General features: G+C 40.9%; 3 protein-coding genes across 7 annotated transcripts in view; 2 read left to right on the top strand and 1 right to left on the bottom strand.

Annotated features, from left to right (window-relative positions):
- Window positions 1-771: 771 nt before the first annotated feature.
- Window positions 772-9,789, top strand: rab27a (RAB27A, member RAS oncogene family). The gene is made up of 6 exons (XM_030097436.1): window positions 772-982; window positions 6,501-6,669; window positions 8,009-8,094; window positions 8,179-8,282; window positions 8,497-8,620; window positions 9,102-9,789. Exons 2-6 carry the CDS (start codon window positions 6,517-6,519, stop codon window positions 9,295-9,297), a joined length of 663 nt encoding a protein of 220 aa, XP_029953296.1. The 5' UTR covers window positions 772-982; window positions 6,501-6,516; the 3' UTR covers window positions 9,298-9,789.
- Window positions 9,790-12,422: 2,633 nt separating this feature from the next.
- On the top strand, window positions 12,423-22,519 carry vrk3 (VRK serine/threonine kinase 3). Of its 4 annotated transcripts, none has more exons than XM_030088147.1 (16): window positions 12,423-12,614; window positions 13,497-13,678; window positions 13,766-13,897; window positions 14,119-14,244; window positions 14,357-14,482; window positions 14,634-14,774; window positions 15,007-15,050; window positions 15,221-15,287; window positions 15,777-15,861; window positions 15,946-16,048; window positions 16,155-16,247; window positions 16,551-16,683; window positions 17,072-17,189; window positions 20,573-20,631; window positions 20,715-20,927; window positions 21,305-22,519. In XM_030088147.1, exons 2-15 carry the CDS (start codon window positions 13,498-13,500, stop codon window positions 20,849-20,851), a joined length of 1,545 nt encoding a protein of 514 aa, XP_029944007.1. In that variant the 5' UTR covers window positions 12,423-12,614; window position 13,497; the 3' UTR covers window positions 20,852-20,927; window positions 21,305-22,519. The 4 variants fall into 4 exon arrangements, with proteins under 4 accessions (XP_029944007.1, XP_029943940.1, XP_029943860.1 ...); XM_030088080.1 differs by lacking the exon at window positions 12,423-12,614 and adding an exon at window positions 12,721-12,746 and having other exon boundaries at window positions 14,122-14,244; XM_030088000.1 differs by lacking the exon at window positions 12,423-12,614 and adding an exon at window positions 12,721-12,746 and having other exon boundaries at window positions 20,715-20,851.
- The window catches only part of LOC115384248 (rho family-interacting cell polarization regulator 1-like), a 28,517-nt gene continuing 27,415 nt past the window's right edge, over window positions 22,252-23,353 (bottom strand). For both annotated transcript variants that reach the window (XM_030087308.1, XM_030086845.1), the window contains one exon: window positions 22,252-23,326. In XM_030087308.1, coding sequence (XP_029943168.1) covers window positions 23,256-23,326 — 71 coding nt within the window. In that variant the 3' untranslated portion in view covers window positions 22,252-23,255. The remainder of the gene's footprint in view (window positions 23,327-23,353) is intronic.

Genomic DNA, 23,353 nt, shown 5'->3' with positions numbered 1-23,353 from the left:
TTATTATAATGATCACTGTTCATGTGAAAACCATAGAAACAGTGAACATGGAGTAGTTTTCATACTAGGCCATTGAAGTTTTGTTTTTGGAATGTGACTCATCCTCATGTGCACAGTACGGTGTAAGCTCCTTTACGGTGTCCTCTGTCATATGGGCTCACTTAGTATTTGGTAAATTTGAAACATGTTTCACTGATCCAAAAAGATGTAGTTCATGTACACAATGCCAGGAAAGTTCCCAAATTAAGAGAATCAGCAGCTGAAACACTCAGAAATCCTGTACTGTTTTTATTGCCGATCGACTTGCACTTGTGCACAAGTGCACAAATTATTTACTGTTTTGTGCAGATGCAATGATGTATTACAGAAAAAAAAGGTTTTAGAAAAAAAAACATTACACTCTGGAAAAAATTTTAAAAAATGTTCTCTTGAAAAACTTGCGTTAACAGTGTCTGACTTAAAAGTTTCAACATGAGGGGCCCTTTATAGGTAACTCCTGCCTGGGGCCTCCAGAGTGTCTGGAACTGCCCCTGCAAGTGAGTGCAGCAAAGTTTTTCCACTTTTTTTTTCAATTAATACAGAAAGAATTTCACAAATCACATGGGTGAATTAAATTGTTGGGTTTGAGGTGTTGCAATCTGCTTTTAAACTCTCACGGATGTTTCTGTTTCGTAATCGCAGCCTCGGATCTGTTCGGCTCCTTTCGGTCACGTTCGGTTCCACTCGGCCCCGCTCGGCGGAGCTGTGTCTCCGCGGGGAGGAGCTGTTTCCTTGCAGCCAGCTCGGACTGTAAGGTGGTGCTCCCCTCTGTTAATGAGGCTGCTCCCATGTCTACTCAAACGGACCGGCAGCAGCAGCAGGAGCAGCGGGGACAGAGACAGTAAACCCCTCCGGGTGTTGTTGGGGAAAGATTTCGGCTGACTTTCTGAGTTCCTCCGGCGGCAGCAGCAGCGGGAGCAGCTTTCACGACGCCCCGGGGCTGGTGAGTACTTTCCTACCAGAGTTTTCAGGAAATGTCAAGTCGCCGAAAGCAGCCTGTAGATTTAGTTTGGAGTTCACACGAGTTTGGGGGACCTTTTTTAACCTCACTTCACGCTCGTATTTTTCTTGAGGAGGGGCTTCTTTTCGAAGTCCCCTCACGAGGTTACCTTCTTCCACCTGCCTGATCCTCCTGCTAGCTGAAACACACTGTGCTTTGAGGCTTTCTCCCAGCAGGAAGTATGAACATGTTTCCCACTGCTCAAACAGGCATGCAGCAGTCAGAGTGCCCGAGGGAGCTGTGTGAAGCTGGCACCCCTGTTATCCTCTTGGCAGGATGAAGTGAAGTTTCTTTCCTCAGAGGTCACATGGCCGGCAGCGACAGCCACATGAGGACCAGCTGAGCAGCATTACATTTTGTTTGGGCTAATTGATTTTGGGTTTTTGCCTCAGCCTGATGATGGTTTTCCATGAGCAACACTGTTTGCTGCTGATGAATGCCCAAATGGAATTTTAAGGACTACGTGGTTATCAGCCTGTTTTGAAGATGCACGCTCAACACCTCCATCACCTGGCTGGTGCCAGCCTTATCTTGACTGGGTGAGGTGAAGTTTACAGTGTTTGCATGTCCGGATTTTCCCAAGGAGCCAGCCCCCCTTCGAGTTGGAAAGTTTCCCAGGGTGGGTCTTCCACTCTATCCGTGACCAATGATTAAAGCAGCTTTTTATTTGCTACTGGGGGGGGTGGTGCTGAAGAAAATACCAAAACACACCAAGGTACAGCTCTGAGTTTGCTGCGCTTAAACTGATTTTAGGGAGTTTACAGAGAAACTACATAACAAAATCTGACCAACCTCATGTGTCAGTGTGACCATGAAGTGTCAAATAATAAACCAACTCAAGTGCTGTCAGTCTTCATGCCTGTGTTGAGGCGGGCAACTTTTCTTTAGAGTCCAACTACAAAAGATCCTTTATGAAGTGGTCTATTTGATTCCATCGTCTAGTTATGTTTTAAATAAGCGTAGCATTCAGACATCCTCTGCAGTCTTATCAAAAGATCATCATCATAGTTTTACTCAGTTTGTCAGTTACTATATTTGAGAACATGATTAACTGGAGAAGAACAGGCAGAAATAGCGTTCCCTCCTTTTTCAGCACATTGTTTAGTTGTTTGTGTTGAATACCTGAACACATTTGTTTTCTAACTTGCCCACATTCAGCTTGAGCCACAGACGGTTGGAAACTTGATCTTTTGGAGATGATATGATTAGTTGATACATAAGTTAGATAACTGCTTATATCTTTGTTTTTAAAAGTAAGAATGCTTGTTGTATCATGTTGTTAGTCGTTACTATGAGAGTTTTTTTACTGTTAGTAGTATAAAATACATATTATGTTTGGACTTATTGAACCAATTGGAAGCATATTTGTGCTTTTCAGAAGTTTCTTTTCTCAGGGCCAGACATATAGCCTGGTGATTCCTCATTCACAATGGCTGGTTGATTAGAGAGCCTCTTTCTCTAATATCTGCTCAGATATTCAGTCAGACTTAATAGATCGGGCACTCAGAACTACTTGTGTGGTTTCAGATCTCTATATAGCGGGGTTCATGAGTTTTATTGAATCAATATTGTTTGGTATGTTTTTCTAAATTTTCTTTCTTCTTTGTTGTTTTTTTTTGTTGTTGGTTTTTTTTTTTGAGTTGTATGCATTGATTTGGGAATATTATGACCAGTAATATTAACGCCAATGAAGAGTTGCCTGTTCTGATGGTTTGTTAATACAGCTAACCCGTAAATGGGGTCGATTACAGTGGGAAATGTGTGATTATTGCATCACTGTTAGAGTTATATCTGTCAGTGTTCTGTACCATGTTGTGCTTTGACTGTGGCTGGAGCAGATCCCTGCTTACGACTAAAGGCAGGATCCAGGGGAAGGGGAAAAAATAGACACGCACCACAAAATCACGTCAGTGGTCAAAAGACAATTCATAAAGCACACTGTGCTTGTACTGTGGGAGTAAAGTGGTACACTAATGTAAAACCATGCATGCACTTGGAGAATATGCAAATTTCACACAGAAAGAAGCTGAGGATCCTCTCTGTGTGCTGATGTCTACAACACTGCAACCCGAGTGTTTCAAAAGTCCTAAACATTCAGTATGATCGAATATGGGTGAAACCCTGCGAGGTAAGACTAGTTAAGACTCCTTCACACTTTCTTGTCACAACATGCGTCAGAGGATAATCCTCCGCAAACACAGCAGTTGTTTCTGTCCTACATCAGATGGTGGTGGTGGTGGTGTATTTCTGGGAAATAAATGTAATGAAGTTAAAGGTAGGCATTTACTCCTCCGTTTAAACACTGCAAGACCTTTTTCTGCCGCTGAGGAGCTTGGTATTATGTGACGGTTTTAAGTGAGAGTACTACAAGGAGCCGTTTGTTGTCGCTTACAAGGTTGTGGGAAAAGTGAGACTTCCCAGTGTTATTCCTCCTTAACCTCAAGTTAGTTTAACCCTGATCACTAAAAGGTAATGAGGGGAAGTGACTTTAGATTTTTTGATAGACAGATGTCTGGACGAGGAGGCCTCTTCAACTTTTAGTTTTCTCTTTAAATGTTGTTTCGGAGAGGTTTGTCTTGGAGGCAGCGCTGTAGACAGGTTCTCATGCTCCTTTTGTTTGCTGCATTCAGTTTTTTCCTTGCCCAACAGCAGACAGTCATGTTCTGCCATCAGAGCTGGTTTCCTCCTCACCCTGTCATGGCACTGGGAGGTGCAGTGTAATGAGGAAATGCTCTCGCAATTTTAGATTTTTGCAAATTGCACTCAACTGACTTCACCTCGAATAGGCATTTACTTCTGTGTCTTTAAACCATCGCTTACAAGATTGTTGGTTTTTTTTTTTAGATTTTGTATTTCAGTGGGCATCAGTTTTCTTATTAGCCTGATAGCAGTCGGCAGAAATTTGCAAATAAAACCCGCCCTCATTGTGGTTTTGCATGTTTGTGTCACTTCTGATATCTGTTGCTGCAGAAGCACATATTTTATTATGACTCAGGATTTTAAAGATGCTAGGAACTCGGGTATAGAAGTGCACACAAGTTAGATTAGGTTGCAACTAAGCTCTTTTAATGCCACTGTTCACTTCTTCAAAGTGTCTTTAAAATCCAAATGCATGAATGGAATCAGAGAGATCTTAGTTTCCAATGTTTATTTCATAAAATACTGAGTGCAATGTTCACATTTAATGTGAACCATTTTTTCGTCTGAATGTTGTGGTGATGCTGATGTACAGTACTGTTTCCATAAAAAGTATTCAAAATTATTCATATTTCACATAATGACTCTATCAACCTTTGACTGTTCACATATAAAATGACCCAGATTATTTGTGAAACCTAATTAGTAACCTTGAACACACAAAGCACACAGACTGATGTGAAAATATTGTCCATACTGTGATAATACAAGCACATGTCTTTTGTAGTCGTATGAATTGAGTTTTCACTCAGTTTGCAGAAGTGCCTGACGGCGTGTGTGTCTGGACTCAACCAGTTTCGGTAACGACTGTGATGAAAGTTTCCTCTGTGTGAAACCTGCAGTGAGTCTGCATTAGGAGGAGAATGAGCTAATCGTTTGCCTCTTTGGCATCTCGCAGGGTCTTCATGGGATTTAGGTCTCTGTTGAGGCAAACTAAGTCATAATACTTGAGTTTTCTCCTGACAAAAACATTATTTCTGCCAGAAGCTTGTTTTCTTTTGATCATTTTCCACTGATTCTCTTAAAAAAAAAAACCCTCATGAGCACTAGTTACACTCATTGTTTTTTTCCTATTGTTTTCTCTTTTGTTGCAGTAATTTTCACTAAGAAATTATGCTAAACATACCTCTGCAAATCATTTTAATTTGTTATTAAACTCCGTTATGTCTCCAAATGAGTATTTTACCAAAAACTGAGTCAGAAATGAAAAGCAGAAATGTACAACATTGTCCAGAGTTGAGGGTAAAACCAAATGAATTAAAAGCTGATATGGATATTACACCCAAATGCTTTAAGCACAAATTAAATCCAAAAATGTTTTAATGAAATGTAATGATGATGATCATTAAATACACTATGTAAATGGGCTTCACTGTTTAACAGTAAAGCTTTGTTCATCCACTGGAGTCAAAACTGGTAAATCCGCCGTTGTTGGGTTTAGAGGAGCCACTTTACCATTTTTGGCCACATTAGTGCTTGGAGCAACCATTTCCATCACGGTGCGTTGACCTTGGATCTTGATTTTGCACGAGACCTTAAGCTGCTTATGGCGCCAGATGAAAGGTTCAGTGAGGGATACAGTTAAAGAATGCAGACTCCCCCCGATGCTTTTCTTCCTGGTCGTCACATGATGCATCTGCACCTTGCTTAAACTGTTTTTGCCCTGATCACTCAAGTACCGCAAATGAGGATGTTACATTCAGTTGTCTGATTCGACACATAAACGGTTCACCTGTGCTCTCATTTTCTTCACCAGCGTGTGATTAACAATTGTCTTTTAATGACCAGAGTGAAGTTAAGGTTACTGAAAGGAAATGAAAGGACCAAATACTTGTGTTGGTAGTATTGTTTTCCGCATGAGAGAAGCCGAGGAATTTAAAATACTTCCTGTTACTGTGTCGGCAAGATGCAACAACTCTTACGTCACAGTGCGTTGTCAAAGATGCAAATATATGCCTGCAAGTAACATGCCACTGGAAACGTTTTAAATTGTTTTGTGTTTCCTTCTTCCAGCGGTTTGTGATCTGTAGTTAGATTGACAGTACTAAGGAGCACACTCAATAATTTCATGATCTCAGCCAACACATAGATTTTTTTTTTTTTTTTAAACATTGCATCTTTTACACTAAAAACACAATAATATATGGCAAATACATATACATACAATCAAGTCAGTAATAATGAATGAGTGAGTGGTCTTTCAAGGTATAGGACAGATATTTTTTTATTTATTTGCATCATAACTCTTAACCAGAATTGTGCAAAAGCATAAAGAAACTGAAATGGGCTTCTTTCATCCCTGTGCGCCGTGGCGGAGCAGCACGTTGCTCACCGCAAAACAAGGAAATAAAAAAATATTTATTCTTGTTTATTTAGCACTGCGCTTTGCTTCACCGCTTTTAAAGGCGAGGAGAGGCGTTCATTTGATTGTTCAGGATTACACCCGGCTGGATTAAACCCACTCTCGCCATCTCTCCTCCCTCTTTACCGCTTGTGCCGGTGGGAGGGACGGAGGCGCCAGGGCTGCCAGATTCATGACTTTTTTTTGTGCTACCAGCACACGGAAACATATTTGAACAGATTTTTTTATGTTGATAGATGAGATTATTGAGTTGACAAAATATTTGCAACTTCAGGGCTCATTTTTTGGTTCATCAATAGACGTGTAAAGAAAAAATCCTGAAGAGACTGTCTGCAAAAGTTTGACCCTTTCATAATTTATCCAGGTATTTGTGAATTTGACCTCTTGGTTGTTGTTTTTCAGAAACTAAGGACTCACAATGTCTGATGGGGAGTACGATTACCTCATCAAATTCCTGGCGCTCGGCGACTCTGGCGTGGGAAAAACCAGCTTCTTGTACCAGTACACAGATGGCAAGTTCAACTCAAAGTTCATCACTACAGTGGGAATCGACTTCAGAGAAAAACGAGTGGTGAGTTGAAACCGTTTCCTCAAGCCAGCTTTGGAATGTCTGGGATTCCCTCCATTCAAAGCCACACGTGAATTCATGCTGCAGAGCAGCGATGCAGCATTTCCTCATGTCCATAGGTGCCACGAGCATTTTCAACTCCCCGATTAGGAGCTTAAATACATTCCCTAAACATTAAGTAAGACTCCTGCAACAAAGGGCCTCTGATGAATGTTGCAACTGAAATCTGAGTGGTGACTCACGAGCAGCAGGCAGCACCCTCCTAAAGAATAAACACTTGAGAGCATTGGCAAACAGCTCCGCCAAATTTACACTGTTCTCTCTAATGTTTCTTCCAGCTCCTGGAAATACAACCAATCGATCATATTGACCCTGTAGTCTTTCCTGATTTTAGGGGTTTCCGTTGTTTCCAAGGAAAACATTTTTAAAGATTCTGTTCTGCATATGTCAACAAATGATGCATATGGAATCATGTGTATTACAGTTGTAGAATATATTTAAAGGATATCATAGAGACATTTTTATGACAAACGTAGGTTCACTTTGAATTTCTATAAATCATCACAAAAAAGGTTGTTAAAAAGCCGTGTTTATTTTTGTGTTGTAAGATCAGTTACTGCAGTTTGAGGAGAGCGTTGTTGTCCCATTCTCATGTGAGCTCTGATTCCAGCACATCAACATTTCTTAGGCTTCTTTTCTGAAATTCATTTTGTGTCTTTTGCCAGATTTCTTTGTATTGATGAAAGGTTCGGCCTGCTTTTCCAGCTCAGCCAGCAGACTTCTCCGACATGGAGCCACGTTTGTTTTGAATGCAGTATCTGGTCTGGCATTGTCCTGCTGAAGAAGAAAAACCTTTCCTCACAGAGAGCGAGAACTCTTAAATCGGAATCAGAATATGTTGATTGTCATCATACTTTGTCCATCTTGCTTTGTTTTTGCTCTTCATTTAAAGAAGCCAACCGCATTGCAAGTCTGCATGCAAACTGAAGCGTTTCTCACCTTCCCATGTGTACTGATCAAAACATACAATCTGCACCCCTAACTTTTCTAAAATGAAAAACGTTCCTCTTTCCAGGTGGTTGTCTCCATGTAAATCTGGCCTAAAGGCCGGCTGTTGAACAGCGTCTTGACAGACCTGGATGGTCTTTAACCACCCTGTGTTCATGACGGAATTGTCAGTAATATTTATCAAAGTCTCCAAGCTTGGTTTTAATAGATGTGGGATATGTTGACGTGGTATCAGCTTGTCATGTCTTAAAACAGATACCGAATTATACTGCAACTTTTTGACCATATTATTTTTAAAACAAAAGATAACAGATATATTTTTCATTTCCCTCAGATATATAAATCTACAGGTCCTGATGGAGCTTCGGGGAAAGGACAGAAGATCCACATGCAGCTGTGGGACACTGCCGGACAGGAGCGGTAAGTGACCCGCCTCTCCTACAGTTCACTTTTTTTTTAATGCGTCTCATATTTATAATCAATTTTTTATTTCCTGAATATCAGGTTTCGGAGTTTGACAACAGCTTTCTTTCGAGATGCGATGGGTTTCCTGCTTCTGTTTGACCTCACGAACGAGCAAAGTTTCCTCAACGTCAGGAACTGGATGAGTACGTCTCCTGAAGAATAAAAACAAATTTAATTTCATTGAGAGAGTAGAAGCTCTAAATATTGAGCACATGGTTTATGAGGAAAAATAAAACTGCGTTGGACATTTCATGTAATCAGTTTACAAAAAACAAACCATGCAGAATTCAAAATGAATGTCACCTCTGCTTCTGAACATCCTTCGTCCTAAAACAGGAGCGCTAACGTATTTTTCAGGTCAGCTACAGATTCACGCGTACTGTGAGAGTCCAGATGTCGTTCTCTGCGGCAACAAGTGCGACCTATCAGAACAGAGAGCCGTCAGCGAGAACGAAGCCCGTGACCTGGCAGAGCAGTATGGGTATGTGTGTGCGCTTCCACCAACCTCTCCCTGGAACGTTTGTCAAAAAGGCAGTGGCTGTATTGTTTGCCCAAGTCTGTGCAGGAGAACCTAAGTCTAAATTGGTCCTCTGTGAAAAGCAAATATTTGTGCACTCATGTAAAATATCCTGTTTCTGCCCCCATCAGACACACCTTTACTAAAAACACAGTTATAGGACTGCAGTTTGTAATGTGTCTTTAACTACTTCCACACAGTCGTGTGTGTCACCGTGTTGTACCGTCATGCAACCTGCTGCTGCGCTGTTCATTTATAACATCCCCAGTTTACGAATCACAGAAGTGCCTTTGTTTGCATTTATAAAACAAACTACTGAGTTTCAAATTACTGAGGTCTAGACTTTATTTTGTTGAGCTTCATGGAAGCTAAAAATGATTAAAAGGGGAAAATGAGCACCGAAACCCAGAAGGTTTATTTAGCATTGCGTCTGGTTTGTGGACAGGATCCCATACTTTGAGACAAGTGCGGCCAACGGGCAGAACGTGGGCCAGGCTGTGGACGTCCTGCTGGACCTCATCATGAAGAGGATGGAGCGATGCGTGGACAAGTCCTGGATCCCCGATGGAACCGTCCGAGCAAACGGGCCAACCCACCTGGATCTCTCAGAGAGCTCCGACAACAGCAAATGTGCATGTTAGAGCAGGTTTAGTTACACGTCTTTTGTTCATGTTATTGGTGGAAATAGAAGAATGTCTCCAAGTATAACAAAGTGGGAGCTTGTGTAATATATTGAATGTTAGGTGGAACTTAACATGACTTGTGCCTTTTGCCCACAGAACCAGCGGTTTATGGATTTTCTGCCACTGACATGTTGGGTTGTTTGTCAGTATCAAGGTGAATGCCTTTTGAATTTGGGCATTTAATTAGAATTCAAGTCTTTTCATGAATGATTTCTTGGTTGTTGTGAGCTTGGGATATTTATTTCTCCTGTTGAAGATGCCGTTCGTATATTCAGGTTTAATCTTTTTTTCTTCGTTTGCGACACCGAAAAATGAGCTGCTGTGCAACACGTGCCATAAATACACTGTTAATAGTCTGAACCTGCTGTAAAAAAAAAAAAAAAAAACACTGCTCGTAGATGTAGGTCAACGTCGGTTATATACTACTGTGTTTTTTCTGAAATGTCTGACTGAATACTGTTATCTCACTGCTGTCACAGAGAACACAGCTCACAATTGATCAGACAACATTCACTGGATGGATAATGAACAGTCTCTTATTTTATTCAGAATCTTTTGGGCTGTTTTCCTATTGAACATACATCAATGAATTCAGTTTGACCTAAACAGTTTTGACCATCAAGGTTAGATAAATGGGGGGAAAAAAAGGCTTTAAATTTACAGTAATTCCTAAAACTCATCCGGCAAAATATTTGCATTTAGTCATGTAGGAAAAAATGATGTACCACCAAAACAACTCATTTAATTTGAACCACTGGCTCCTGATGACATGAAAACAGATGTGCTTGAAGACAGCGTTTGAGATTGATGAAGAGAAGATCTCGCTGTAGGAGTAAATTATTACAATAGGATTTATGTTGTGATGCTTGTATGTTTAATCAAAGAAGCTTCAGGTTTACAGGCTTGTCAGCATTATGTCTTTCGCCACTGCCACTATGATGAAAACCATGCATTTAAAAAGAAAGTTACAGCCAGAGGAAAAAGCTGTTTCACAGAGCAGATCCCCAGATTTTAGGAGTGTGGTCACTCATGGATCAGATGATAAATGTGGATCTGGGGGATTTTCTCTCTGCCAAACAGCTTTTTCACAGAAGCTCTGTTTATGAGTTGTTAAATCTAGATGTTGTATTGTAAAGTTCAATAAATATGGCTATAAACACACAACACGGTTGTTACAGTGAACACAATTATTTATTTTGAGAATACGAAAGCACATTTTAACTTTTTTAAAACACTTTTGACACCTAATTTCATGTTCGTGTTACACCACCATTCTGTCCTGACTCGAGGTTTGTATTTTTAGTTGAGACAAATGAATTTAGTCTTCCTCCTGTCATTTCAGTTCATTCAGCAATTTGTGTGTCACTGTATCAAATGCATTTCATCACATGAGCAAGCCTAAATGATAGGATATTATTTTTCTCCACTGTGCCATACTTTGATGTTTTTGCAAAGCATGTAAATCAAGTCAATAATAAAAATTTGTATTTCTTTATTAATTGAAGCCATGTTGCATTTTTATAACGATGTGATTATGACTAACTCTCGCAAGCTTGATGTAGTTAAAGTTGTGCGGGGTTTCTTTAGGTTGTTGATAGATATTAAAGCTGTGAAAAATTATCCAAGAAGTTTGGTCGAATGCCATAGCTTTGCAGAGGTGCAGAGGCATAAACACTCCCATAATCGTGATCAAAAGCATGAATGGATTACAAGACAATAGATTTGTGGGTGGAAGTATGTAAGAGACCGGTAGATCCACTCCTGAGCCTGGGCCTACTTTGCATACTCTCTAATTATAGTATGCAATACATTTCTGATAAAGCAGATCATTTACATACATTTTACACCAAGTACACGTATATTGTCATACATGTTTTTTTTTTTTTCATAATTAAAAAAATTCATGTTAGAGTTTTCAGTTTTTTATCAGTGTATGTGGGTGAGTGGCGCTCTTGTTGGGTCAGAATAAGGAAAGAGTTTGCCAACAAGTGAATGAATTTATTTCAAGGAGTGACTCAGGGTATTTTATTTTTACAGATGGGTCCAAGGATCCAACCTCAGGAAAAGCTGGCTTTGGAGTTTACATAATGAATAAGGAGATTAGGAAAAATATGCGAGTATCTAATAACGTGTCTGTTTTTTCTACTGAACTGTTGGCAATCTGGTGGGTCTTGGATTGGATTGAGTGGAATAAACCTGAGCTATCGTACATTTTTTCTGACTCTTCAGCTGCAATTCATTCTATAGCTGGTGGAATTTCAGGAGAGCGCTCTGATATAATCCTTGAAATTTTGAGTTGCTTGCGTAGAATTGAACAGTCTGGCTGTGCGGTAATTTTTGTGTGGATCCTTGGCCATTCAGGTATATATGGAAATGAAACTGCGGATAATCTTGCTAAAGACTCTCTTCTTCATAGTGAGGTGGAATATGAAATGGGCCTTGGGAAGCTGGAGTGCATCTCTCTTTTTAAAAATGAAATAGACAAACAATGGCAAACAAAGTGGGATAAGGAAACTAAAGGTAGAGTATATTTTAGCTGTCAGCCCGGAGTCAAAAATTGTAGGCCACTGATGGACAACAGAACTAGTCAAGTAAAAATTACTCGCATAAGACTGGGGCATTGTGGGCTTGCTGCCTATTTAAATGTATTAGGAAAGCATCAGAGTGGCTTGTGTCAGTGTGGGGAAGCTGAAACCATTATCCATGTATTATTTTCTTGTGTGTGTTACAGTGTGGAGAGGCGGGTTTTATATACAGAACTATCTCAATTTGGAATGACAGTCTTTTCTTTTAAGTCGTTATTTTCTGCTGGTAGCAATTCTTGCTTGATTGACAATGCTGTGATTAAGTTTTTGCGAGCCACCAACCTCTACTCCAGAGTCTAAAGTGTGAACTGATGTTTACTACTTAACCTGAAGGGGCAGCATTGCGCTAAATCAGCGTACAGCCTGCCGGAAATCATTAGAAGAAGAAGAAGAAGAAGAAGAAGAAGAAGAAGAAGAAGAAGAAGAAGAAGAAGAAGAAGAAGAAGAAGAAGAAGAAGAAGAAGAAGAAGAAGAAGAAGAAGAAGAAGAAGAAGAAGAAGAAGAAGAAGAAGAAGAAGAAGAAGAAGAAGAAGAAGAAGAAGAAGAAGAAGAAGAAGAAGAAGAAGAAGAAGAAGAAGAAGTAGAAGAGTGGCGCTCTGCAGTAGCCACTGATCTCCAGCAGGGGGCAGCAGCGCAGCGGCAGCTGCAGCACAGCTTGTATCGAGAAGAAGAGTCTGGGAGAGCCGGAAGGTAGCGAGACTCATTTCACACACTTTTAATCTGTCTTAATCACTATTTCTATAAAATTCTTATACATTTCAGTGCCGTCGTCATATTTAGTCACCCAGAGCTTTAAGTTCACTATGAGGGGATGTTTATGTGGTAAATTGCTTCGCTGTATTTCTTTGCAGTTTCTTTACATGAAATAGAAAACATTTAGTTTTGTCTTTAATTCTCAGCTGAAGGCGACAGACACATCAAAGCGGCGTTATATTGATATGCTCTTAATCTTTAGGTTCAGTACAGTTTGTAACTTTAGAGTATTGCTTTAGTCGATGGCTGCAAGCTAATGGCGCTTCGAGCAGCTGGGTAGTGTTACTTCATCTACCGAGGAGAAGAGATGTAGTGTGGAAATCAATATGCTTCTGTATATGCTGCTCCCATTTTTTATTCATATTTATTCACATATCGAACAAAAAAATGATGCACCTCAAAGTGCTTCAAAAGCATTGTCATGTGTCCTATTTGGACTGGCACAAAGCCATCCCATAGTTAGTGACATAATGCTCTGCTGGACTTAGATAAGAGCCATAAAACACTTAAAGTTTCATTTAAGAGGAAAAAGACGTACGTGGCTGTCTTGATGTGTATCTTCAGTAGATGGCTCATTCTAAAGCAAAACAAGTTTATGGTTCAGTTTTTTCAGTGATATTTTTTTCCTGTTTGAATCTTTCCTGGTTGGTGAACTGAATGTGTTCTGAGTCTGCACTGGTAGTCATGAAGGATTCAGATAAAACGAGACAAAGCAACACATTTCTTTTGGAGATATAAATAAAATACAAATACTATATGATGATGCTGAATAAAAACGGGTGAGGATAGATGTATAATAATGTATTTCCATTCTTGCAGGATGCCTTTCCACTTCTGCCCTCAGTGTGGGGTAAAGTTGCAGCCAGACTTCAAATTTTGTCCGTCATGTGGCGAGAAGCTTCCCTGTGCCGCTGATGAACCGGAGCCTCTGGCCGCCGCCGTGTCAGCATCTGTACTCAGAATGAGTCCTGTGCAAAGCACAGAGCCAACCCACATTCAGGGTAAATATCTGAGTTGTTTGAAAACTGTTTGTGCGGAGATCTTGACACTTGTACTACCTTTCATGCCTGTGTTGCTTTCAACCTCAGCTTCAACACGTCCCCCACTACGAAAGACCCGAAAATCTCTTCGCTTCAACAGTGAAGCAAATCCTAACATCCCAGATGCAATTCCATCTGTAGAGTCGTCAGCTCATCCTCTCAAGGATGACAAAACTCAAGGTATATTCATTCATACAGGAAAACTGTTGACTGTGGTTTTGTCATGAGACACAATAGTGTGATTAAGTTTTAATTTCACATTTTTACACATTATTAGATTACAGCCGAACTCAACGACATGCTGGGGAGCTTTCATGGCCATAGATCATTAATTTAGATTAATAAAAATTAGTGATATGGTGAAAACAGCAGTAATGGTTCAAACCTGTGGTTTGTGCCAGCAGGTCGTGGTGTTGTACCAAACGTTTCCTCTTCAGAACAGCACACAGTCACCTTTAAAGTCGACCCAGAGGTGGAGCCAGCCATGCAGTCGTCACCCTCTCCCGCCAAAAAATCGCTTCGACCCGGTGAGCTGCGACCGTGTGATCGTTGCATTGAAACAGCGCTTTCTGAAAACTGCAGCATCTCCCAGAACAGCTGTCTTTAACTCAGCATGATCTCTGCTGGGTCTTTGTGCAGTCAGGAGAAAATCCAAACTCTCCACTCCAGAAGGAAAAAGACCGTCTGAAGCGTCAGAGGTTGACGGCTCCTCTGTGAACGTCTCCACTCCTCCTCCACCTCTGAAACTCATGTCTCCTTTGAAAGGTGAGCTCCTGCGTTCACCCATCCTCCTCCGTCTGTGAATTAATTCCTTTGTTCAACTTATGAGAAAGTTTGTTTTCCTCGGTTTGACCCTCAATCTTCGTTTTCACTCCTATATTAAATATCTGTTATGTATGTGACTCTACAACAACAGGAAAAAGCAAAGCCAAGAAGGTGAAACGTGCATCCGCCGTGGAGAAGCTGCAGGAAGGTGAAGAAGTGACAGACACAACAGGAAAGAAGTGGAAGCTGATGAAACTGCTCAGTCAGAGCTGGACGGAGCTCATATACGAAGGTGAGACTCAAGAGATTACTTCACAACACGTTTACATTGTTTGGACTCAGTTACTTTCTAGAATCCGTCAAACCGGATCTCATTTTTCTGGAAACAATAAGTTTTCTAACAAAATGTGAAGATTAGTTTAGTCCATTAAATGAATCATCAGTTATTTTCAGCAAGAAACCTCATGTCATTGTAAACTAGTTTAATGTTTAACGCAAATATGAACACAAATGGTCTTTTTCAGTGTCACATCCCAATGCCAAAGAATCCAATCACGTTCTCAAACTGGTAAGTTTTTATCCTGCAGGTGCCAATGATTTGGTATCAACATGCTTTACCATCTGTCTGTTTTCTGTATGTCTTCTAACAAATACACCTTCACTTCTTTGGCTTTTCCATATACAGCTAAAAACTCACAATAACTAGAATAACATCTGCCATGTGTTTGTTTCTGTCAGGGAGCAAATGATGGGAGAGTCTTCAATGAGCAGAACTTCCTGCAGAGAGCAGCCAAACCTGCATCAGGTGAGAGGTATTCTTTGAAAGTGTGTCCTCTTCTTATGCTGCGTCCTCCTGGAGTCTGCAGTCTGTGTGTCTGGACTCACACACAGGTCTGGAGCACACGGACAAGATTTCAAAGAGGCGCATATATATTTATTGGAAATGGTTCCTTTTGTAAATATATTCCGAGTCCTGTGGTAGACAGTGCTCGCCCTGAGAATAAAGATACAGAGAGGTTTGAACTTTTTGATAAAATGGAATTGGCATTGAGAATCCTGATGGTTAAAGAAAGAAGTCAGTCTTTAAACCTCTGAAGGTCTGAAGCACAGCAGCACTTGGAGACGAGACCTGGTCGCTGGAACCAGAAAAAATATCTCCTCGATTTCATATTACGCTCAGAGGAAGGTCAAGGTCAACTAATTGAGCCACATCTTTATTCTCTCACTTTTTAATGGCAATGCTGGCTTGTCCTGAGTGTAACAATGTGCACTGCTTCTGATCGTGCCTCTACAGTGGAGAAATGGATCAAACAAAACAAGATGGACTTTCTGGGGATTCCCTCCTGTGTCGGCTTCGGCCGCCATGCAGACTCTTACAGGTGTGACGTTTTTCTTTGCGAACACTCTCGTTAAATTGCAGCCTTTCACACTGACTCTGAGACGCTGTCTTTCTTTGCTTTAAGGTTTCTGATTTTCCCCAGCATGGGTCAGTCTCTGCAGTCAATCATTGAGGAAGAAAACAAGCTCCTGTCTGAGAAAGTCGTCCTGCAGCTCGCCTGTAGAATAGTCAGTTCTCTCATGTCCACTTGAATTACTATTAACCCAGCCCACAGGTGAAATGCTGGTCCTTTTCAAACTTTAGGAAATTTTTTTTTGTCTTATTTTGTTACAGTTAGATGCGCTGGAGTATCTACACTCAAACGAGTACGTCCATACTGATATTAATGCTGAAAACGTCTACATTAAGCCAGGACAGAAATCCCAGGTGAGGAAGACTCACACAGCGTCTGCTACAGCAGTGTGTGTCAAACTGACTGTGTATGTGTGTGTGTGTGTGTGTGTGTGTGTATGTGTGTGTGTGTGTGTGTGTGTGTGTGTGTGTGTGTGTGTGTGTCTGTGTCTGTGTCTGTGTGTGTCTGTGTGTGTCTGTGTGTGTCTGTGTGTCTGTGTGTCTGTGTGTCTGTGTGTCTGTGTGTCTGTGTCTGTGTCTGTGTCTGTGTGTCTGTGTCTGTGTCTGTGTCTGTGTCTGTGTCTGTGTCTGTGTCTGTGTCTGTGTGTGTGTGTTCAGGTCTACCTTGTGGGCTACTGCCATGCCTTCCGCTACTGTCCAGGAGGGCAGCATGTGGAGTACCGTGAACACAGCCGCATGCCACACGAGGGCGCCATCGAGTTCATCAGCCTGGACGCTCATAAAGGACTAGGTGAGCCTGTCAAATGCCAACGCCGGCGTCCCTGAGGCGAACGTCACTTTGTCGTGGCTTCTATGTGAACCAAATTGACCACGTTTGTTTCCCCCCATTCACCATCAGCCCACACACCACCTGTTAAACACAGAGCTGGTGTTGTGCATTACCTCTGATCTTGTCTTGATCAGTAATACCTGAACCTGTAGCTGGTACATACTGATATAAAATCAGTATTTTATTAAAAAAAAAAAAAAAAAAAAGCCTACAGTGTGAGGAAAAGAATTAAATAATGCTCCAGCTTCAGCGTCAATCTGCACATCACTGATTGGATTATCTCTTGGAAACCTGAGTGTTTTTTAACGCCAATAAAAGAAACATATTAAATATCCTGACCGTGTTTCAGGTCCGTCTCGCCGCAGTGACCTGCAGTCGTTGGGATACTGCATGCTGCACTGGCACACCGGCGTGCTGCCGTGGGCCGAGCTCACTGAGCCGGAGCAGGTCGCCACCCAGAAGCAGCGGTAAGGCCGAGCGTCTCGTCACCTCTGAGGCAGAGAGGCAGCACCGTCAGCCGCCTGAACTTCAGTCATACAATGCAATCAGTGTTTTATAGACGTGCCATGTTGTTATCAGGGCCGTTTCTTCCTATAGGCCAACTAGGCGAATGCCTAGGGCCCCCAAGCCACCAGGGGGCCCCAAAGCTGCATGTTCAACCTCTTCTGAGGCTAATTGAAATGTCCTGTTTTTATCTGTAGCTAGCTCTTGTGTTTATTACACCTCTTACATGCTTAAACATAAACATCGGATTGGATATAAATGAAATAAACTGCAATGATAAGCTGTGGCTGGTGCTTTTGTGGCATTTGTTTGCTGGACCGCTCTGTCACACAGCAAGTGACGTCATGTAGCGGCCCACCGACAGGTGCGATGGGAATGATAGACAGCTACCAGTCATTAACAAAACAAACCATAATGGCATCAAAAAGAAATTATCCCAGCGGCGCGGAAAAACGGAAGAAAAAGAAGACTGAGGAAGAAAAAAGTTCAAAGGATAAAGGTAAGTCATCCAGACCGTAGACCCGTTTATTCAGATTATAAGGAGCGAGGACATGTTGTTGTAGACGTCTGCTCTGTCATTGTTCAGTGGAAGTTGTCTCTCACATATTTTACACTTTATTTTATGATTAGTTAGAATTAATTTACTAAGTTTAGTGTGTATTGTATTGGGCTCTAATTAAAACGGTGCCACTTTTTTTGTTTTTAATTTAAAGAACTATTTCAAAGGTTTGTTTTTTAATCGCTCAATCAATCAGCATTTATTTAATAGAGCCCTTTACATACAGTGACCAAAGTGCGTTCCAAAAAAACTTCAAGTATATGAATAAAAATAACTACATAATTTAAAACAAAAAAAATAAATAAAACAATATTAAACCAATAAAAACAAATACAAGTAATGTGTGTCTTAAGTGATGTATACATATTAGGCATGGTGTTTTATTCTTATTTTAGACTGTTATGGCAGTGATTCATTTGTCTTAGTTTTATTAATTTAGTACAATTGGTGAACTAAACTAATGCAGAAAACTTAAAAGTGGTAACTTTGTAACTGGGTAGGGGAGAGCGGGGTAATTTGTGCCAAGGGGCAAGTAGTGCCACCCCTATTATTTAGAAAACCATAGTTTTTGGTCATGTGACCACATATTTTTGAAGAGGCATCCATTCCGCTCATCTTGCAAAAAAGGAGACACATGGCTGGAGAGGTAAGCACATTTAAGTTCAAAAAACATTTTTTTTGACCTCCAAAGTAAAATTTCCATGGTTAAGGTTTTTTGATTGCTGTGTTTGAACAATTATAGAAAACTTTGAAAACATTTCACACATGTTTTATTGCTTTCGTAAGCTACTTCATGAGTCTATACAGTTAACATGATGCCAGCTCAGAACAGCTGGGGGATGGATTTTTTTCAAAATGGTGGGCCTGGGGTAATTTGTGCCAAAGGACCTGGGGGAAGTTGTGCCAGTGGCACAACTTAACCTAACTTATGATTATTTACTATATATTACTTTTTTGTATTTTATTGTTATTGTACATCTTATTCTTCCATTTGATCACTAAAACTATGAGTCATTCTTAATTTCAGATCAGAATCCATCATGTCACGCAGATACAAAAGGAAGACAGACAGGGCTCCAACTTTTCAAAGTTTCTGAAGCAAAGTTATGAGGCCTGTTGATGGAAAGTCCATCTTCACATTTAGAGAGAATGATGAAGGAGTCATCCCTCGAGGTGATGTGCTTAAAAAATTTCCCACACCATAAAAGCGTGGTGATAGAGCCAGAAGGGAGCGCAAGTTCATATTCCACTGCAGCACTGACAAGTGGAACGTCCAGTAGGTCGAATCTGTGAAGATATTCAGATGCAGTCAGGTGCTCATTTTTGATTTTTTAGTTTGTTCTTAGCAGGTGTTGATGTGGCACTGGGCCTTGTTGAAGCATATTGGCCTTTGATTATGTTAAAACTTTAAATAAGCATTAAACAAGTACTTTTGTATTGAATTTGTCTTGTTTTTATCTAGCATTATCATTTTTATATAAACTTTATTTCAGACACAGTTGGTCCATATGAAAAATACAAAAAACATTACAAAACACTAAATTTTTATTTATATTAAAATTATCTTTTTTACTTCAGTTATCAGTGGCACAATTTACCTCAGTGTATTCTGACTAATGGCACAATTTACCCCGCACTTGGGGTAAGTTGTGCCACAAAACCACTTTTTTTTCCAAAGCTATATTTCTCACACAGTTTATTTAAGATCCAAAGTGATTGCTCCCAGGGATGCACAACATCCTAAACTGTATGAACATATTTTAGTTGCAGGCATTCCTGTTATCCCCTTGTGTAAAAGGCACTTTAAGTAAAAATTGGCACTACTTACCCCACTCTCCCCTACAAACTTTAAAGGGACACTGTACATCACAATGTTTAATATAAAAACTGATTAATTTTAATTTTCTGTATTACTGCAACAACACTGTAATAATAAAATACAATATGTACTCAGGATCTATTTTTTGCTTGATAACCTAATGAGCTTTGTCTTTGCAGGAGCAATTCTAAAATATTTTGAAGCTCCAGACATCGAGCCTGAGAGATCGTCTGAACATCCTGACCAGGAAGCTCCAGGGCCATCACGAGCCTCTGAACCTCCTTCTGTCCAGAAAGCTCCAGAACAATCACTTACCTTAGAACCTCTTTCTGCCCAGGAAGCATCAGCTGCACATTTAGATGGTCAGCTGTCTGTTTGTGATCCAGCTGACCTGCCAGTGGCCGTCAGTTTTCTCTGATTCATTCAGAACTGATATAGTAGGCAGAGGGCCATTTCAGATCAGTTCTGTTTTTACGTTCGTCAGAAAAGAAGATGGCAGAAAGCCAGGAAGCAGACATTTTGAACGCAATACACTGTGACTGTTATTGTGAATAGTGTGTTATTAGCTGTTGTGCTGAGTGTGAGACTGTAGTGTTAAGTATTATTTTAAGCGGTGGTTTGTTTTGATTGTTGAACTTTAAAATACATGTTGATTTGTTATGTTTTCTTATTTAAAGTAAACTTTTTTTTAAATAAATTCTCAATCAGTTTTATTTATTGACACGTAGAGGATGGTTTTCATTGTATTATAGTTTTATTGGTTTAACTTACCTGAGTGGCTCAACTCTTAAGACATTTGATTTTTTGATTTTAACTGTAGTCTAGGCTTAGGAGATCATCTAAAGGGTTAGAAATTTCTTCATTACAGTCTGACAAAATAGGGGCCCCCAACCAACATCTTGCCTAGGGCCCCCATGAAGCTAGAAACGGCCCTGGTTGTTATTATTTAATTCTGTATCTATCTGCAGGTTCTTGGGTGACGTTCCTGCTCTGTTACATCTCTGTTTTGGGAAGAACAAAGTTTCGAGTGAGTGCGAATGTTTCTCCCATCACCTCCAATAGCTGTGCGGTGAGTCGTGTGTGTTCATGTGCTTCTTCGTTGTCGTGCAGCTGCGTTTCAAAGTTACCTGACCTCTGTGATGGCCCTGCACTACGCCGAGCAGCCCAACTACTCAGCGCTGAAGTCTGGACTCAGCGACGCTCTGCTGCTGCTCGGCGGGTCGGTGGAAGAGCCGCTCGCTCTTTAGGTGAGGACTCGGCACTCCAGACCTGCTGCCCGGCGCCACCCTCAGGTTCTGGTTTTACACCGAAGGATTCTGACCGGTGAGCGACTGGAGCAGCTCTTTGTTAAAAAGCCTTTCGTGGCTCTTAATTAAGGCATGAAATGAAATCACATATCACCGAAACACCTAGTTTGTGGCATTTATCATGTTGTCTTGTCATGAAAAACTTGAGTGAAATGTGAAAGGACCGATAAAGTAAGATATAGTATAATCCATATAATTTCTGTGGTGTGGTTGAATTTTTGCATCATTGTGATAAATATTTCAGTAATTCAACACTGAGGACAGAAAAAAACAAATGCAAAGGACTAAATTAAAACTGTGAGAAAGAGGAGAAACTGTTTAAATCATCTGTGCTACCTGTGTATGATATGCTTTTAAGTTCTTTTAAAAAAATGATTTTCTTTTCTTTTTCAGGAAGCCTCAACGAAAGAACACTTTTTTTTTTTATATCTGTTTTTATCATGTTGTGTTTTAACTTGTTTTAATGCACTGAATATTGACTGGGGCAGAGTTTAGTGTTTGTATCACATTAACTGGCTTTAACTGACATTTCAGATTCAAACATTTTGCTGTTCTCACACTGGTTGATCTGTTCACATTATGAATGGTGCAAAGGGTCACGGTTTCTCAGACACAGACTGTGGGTGATGGAGTTTTTAGGTTCACTGTGTTTCATGCGTTGTTTGACTGTTTGGTTTTTGCCATTTCAACTGTTTGCTGTGTTGAATCGATTTTAATAAGGTTGTGAGCTGCACTGACAAACTAACCTGTTATTTTAGGTTTTTCTTCTCATCTCTGTGCACCCCACCACAAGATTGTGCATCAACCTAATTAAAAGGTTTATATTTTGATCTCCAGGCAGTCCTGCAGCATTCTTTGATTCTCCAGTATTCATCGTTCATCAGCGCTTCGGTGATTCTCATCAGGTTGAGTCCGGAACAATAAATAGTTCTAATCTGGAAGATATTTACGGGACACTCATTCAACACAACCGGCGCACTGATTTTAAAGAAACCTTTATAAAGTCTGAACATTTCTGAACATAAACATTTGAACATTTCCAGACATATACAATCCTTTATATGAAACAGTAAATATCTCTTATTGTGCACACTCTCGAAGTAATTCAGAAAATAAACACTGTTATCTTTAGCCTGATCTCTTCTGTCGTGGCATTTAAAACCTTACATCTCTGTCACTTGAGGCACTTTCTGAATGAAGAGGCTGTTGAAGAAACATGTAAAGCACGACGCCGTGAGACTATAGCGCCCCCACGAGGCAGCGTTTGGACACAGTCACAGACCAGATGGCTTCTTTTGGAGTGGAGCCTAGCTTACACACTTAGAACTGAGCAGTTGAGCTTCTCTTTTTCTTTTTCTTTTTACACAGACATGCTGGCAATGTGAGGCAGCTACACATGCAAGCTTAAATATATTTCCACACTGCAGATTGTTATGTAAAAAAAAAAAAAAAAACTGGACCAAAATGAGCTCTGCGACAAAACTCAACACTCCAATCCTTCAAGTTATCATAAAACACGTGTTCCGACAGCTTTTAACAGTTAAATGCAACTTGTGGTCTCCATGTGTGTCTCTGAATATTCTCCTGAAACATCTCAGATGCTTCAAATTTCAAATAAAAAATAAAAATAAAAATCCTCTCACGTCTCTGGGTGCATTCCTGGTTTGGAAACGACTTCATGCCCTCAGACAAACATCACATGCTCATGAAATCTTTCCCTCTGTCGATGAGAGCGCCGTGGGCCGTACACTCACTTAACACTGAAAATATTGACCTCTGCAGTCTGTCACGTCCACAAATACTGATACAGCTGGGGAAAAACTTGTAATGCAACTTGGTAAATGATTGTAAGCTTCTCCAGAGATTTTTTTTGGGGAAAAAAAAGACTTGAACTTATAAAAACCATGTGAAAATGATTAGATCACTTAAAAAAAAGCACTGCAACGCGGCTGAAACAAGGCCCCTTTCATCTGCTCCCGGCATGTCCTGGACAGCCAGCGTTCACATGACAGGAGCAGCTCCCAGAAGTGTAAACATAAAACTTTGTCCCCACTGTAACCCAGGCGACGCGACGGCGGTGTGTTTCGGCGTGATCGGAGGGAGGAGTGTGTGCGCGGGAGGATTTCCAGTCATGACCGGGATGCGGGGAAACTCCTCGGAGTTTGTGGATCCTGGTCGGAAGAAGGCAAAAATGTGCACAAACTCCACCGTTAGCAGGAGAGCCTGTTTGTCTGAGCGGCGGGTGAAACGTCCTCAAGGCCTCCGGTCCCCGCGGCGTGTGAGCGAGACGGGGGCGAGATGGCACCGGTACGTCGGGACGGGGAGAGATGGTCCCGCCGTGTCGTCAGAAGACAGTCGTGGCCAAGTGGGTGGGAGTGGAGGGACAGTCCTCCTGGTCCTGTGACGCTCCCGCTCCTGAAAGAGGAAAACCAGGGAAAACTG

Source organism: Salarias fasciatus, chromosome 1, assembly GCF_902148845.1.
Source record: "Salarias fasciatus chromosome 1, fSalaFa1.1, whole genome shotgun sequence".
In the NCBI taxonomy this organism is placed as follows: Eukaryota; Metazoa; Chordata; class Actinopteri; order Blenniiformes; family Blenniidae; genus Salarias; species Salarias fasciatus.
Note: the sequence above shows the minus strand (reverse complement) of the source record. Positions and strands in the feature narration are given on the sequence as shown.

Excerpts from the sequence above, each read along its gene's own strand:
- rab27a (XM_030097436.1), top strand. The coding sequence starts at position 6,517 with ATGTCTGATGGGGAGTACGATTACCTCATCAAATTCCTGGCGCTCGGC. Across the intron at positions 8,283-8,496 it reads CAACGTCAGGAACTGGATGA|GTCAGCTACAGATTCACGCG; the intron begins GTACGTCTCCTG and ends CGTATTTTTCAG. Across the intron at positions 8,621-9,101 it reads GACCTGGCAGAGCAGTATGG|GATCCCATACTTTGAGACAA; the intron begins GTATGTGTGTGC and ends GTTTGTGGACAG.
- vrk3 (XM_030088000.1), top strand. Across the intron at positions 14,245-14,356 it reads CAAAAAATCGCTTCGACCCG|TCAGGAGAAAATCCAAACTC; the intron begins GTGAGCTGCGAC and ends GTCTTTGTGCAG. Across the intron at positions 16,684-17,071 it reads GGACGCTCATAAAGGACTAG|GTCCGTCTCGCCGCAGTGAC; the intron begins GTGAGCCTGTCA and ends ACCGTGTTTCAG.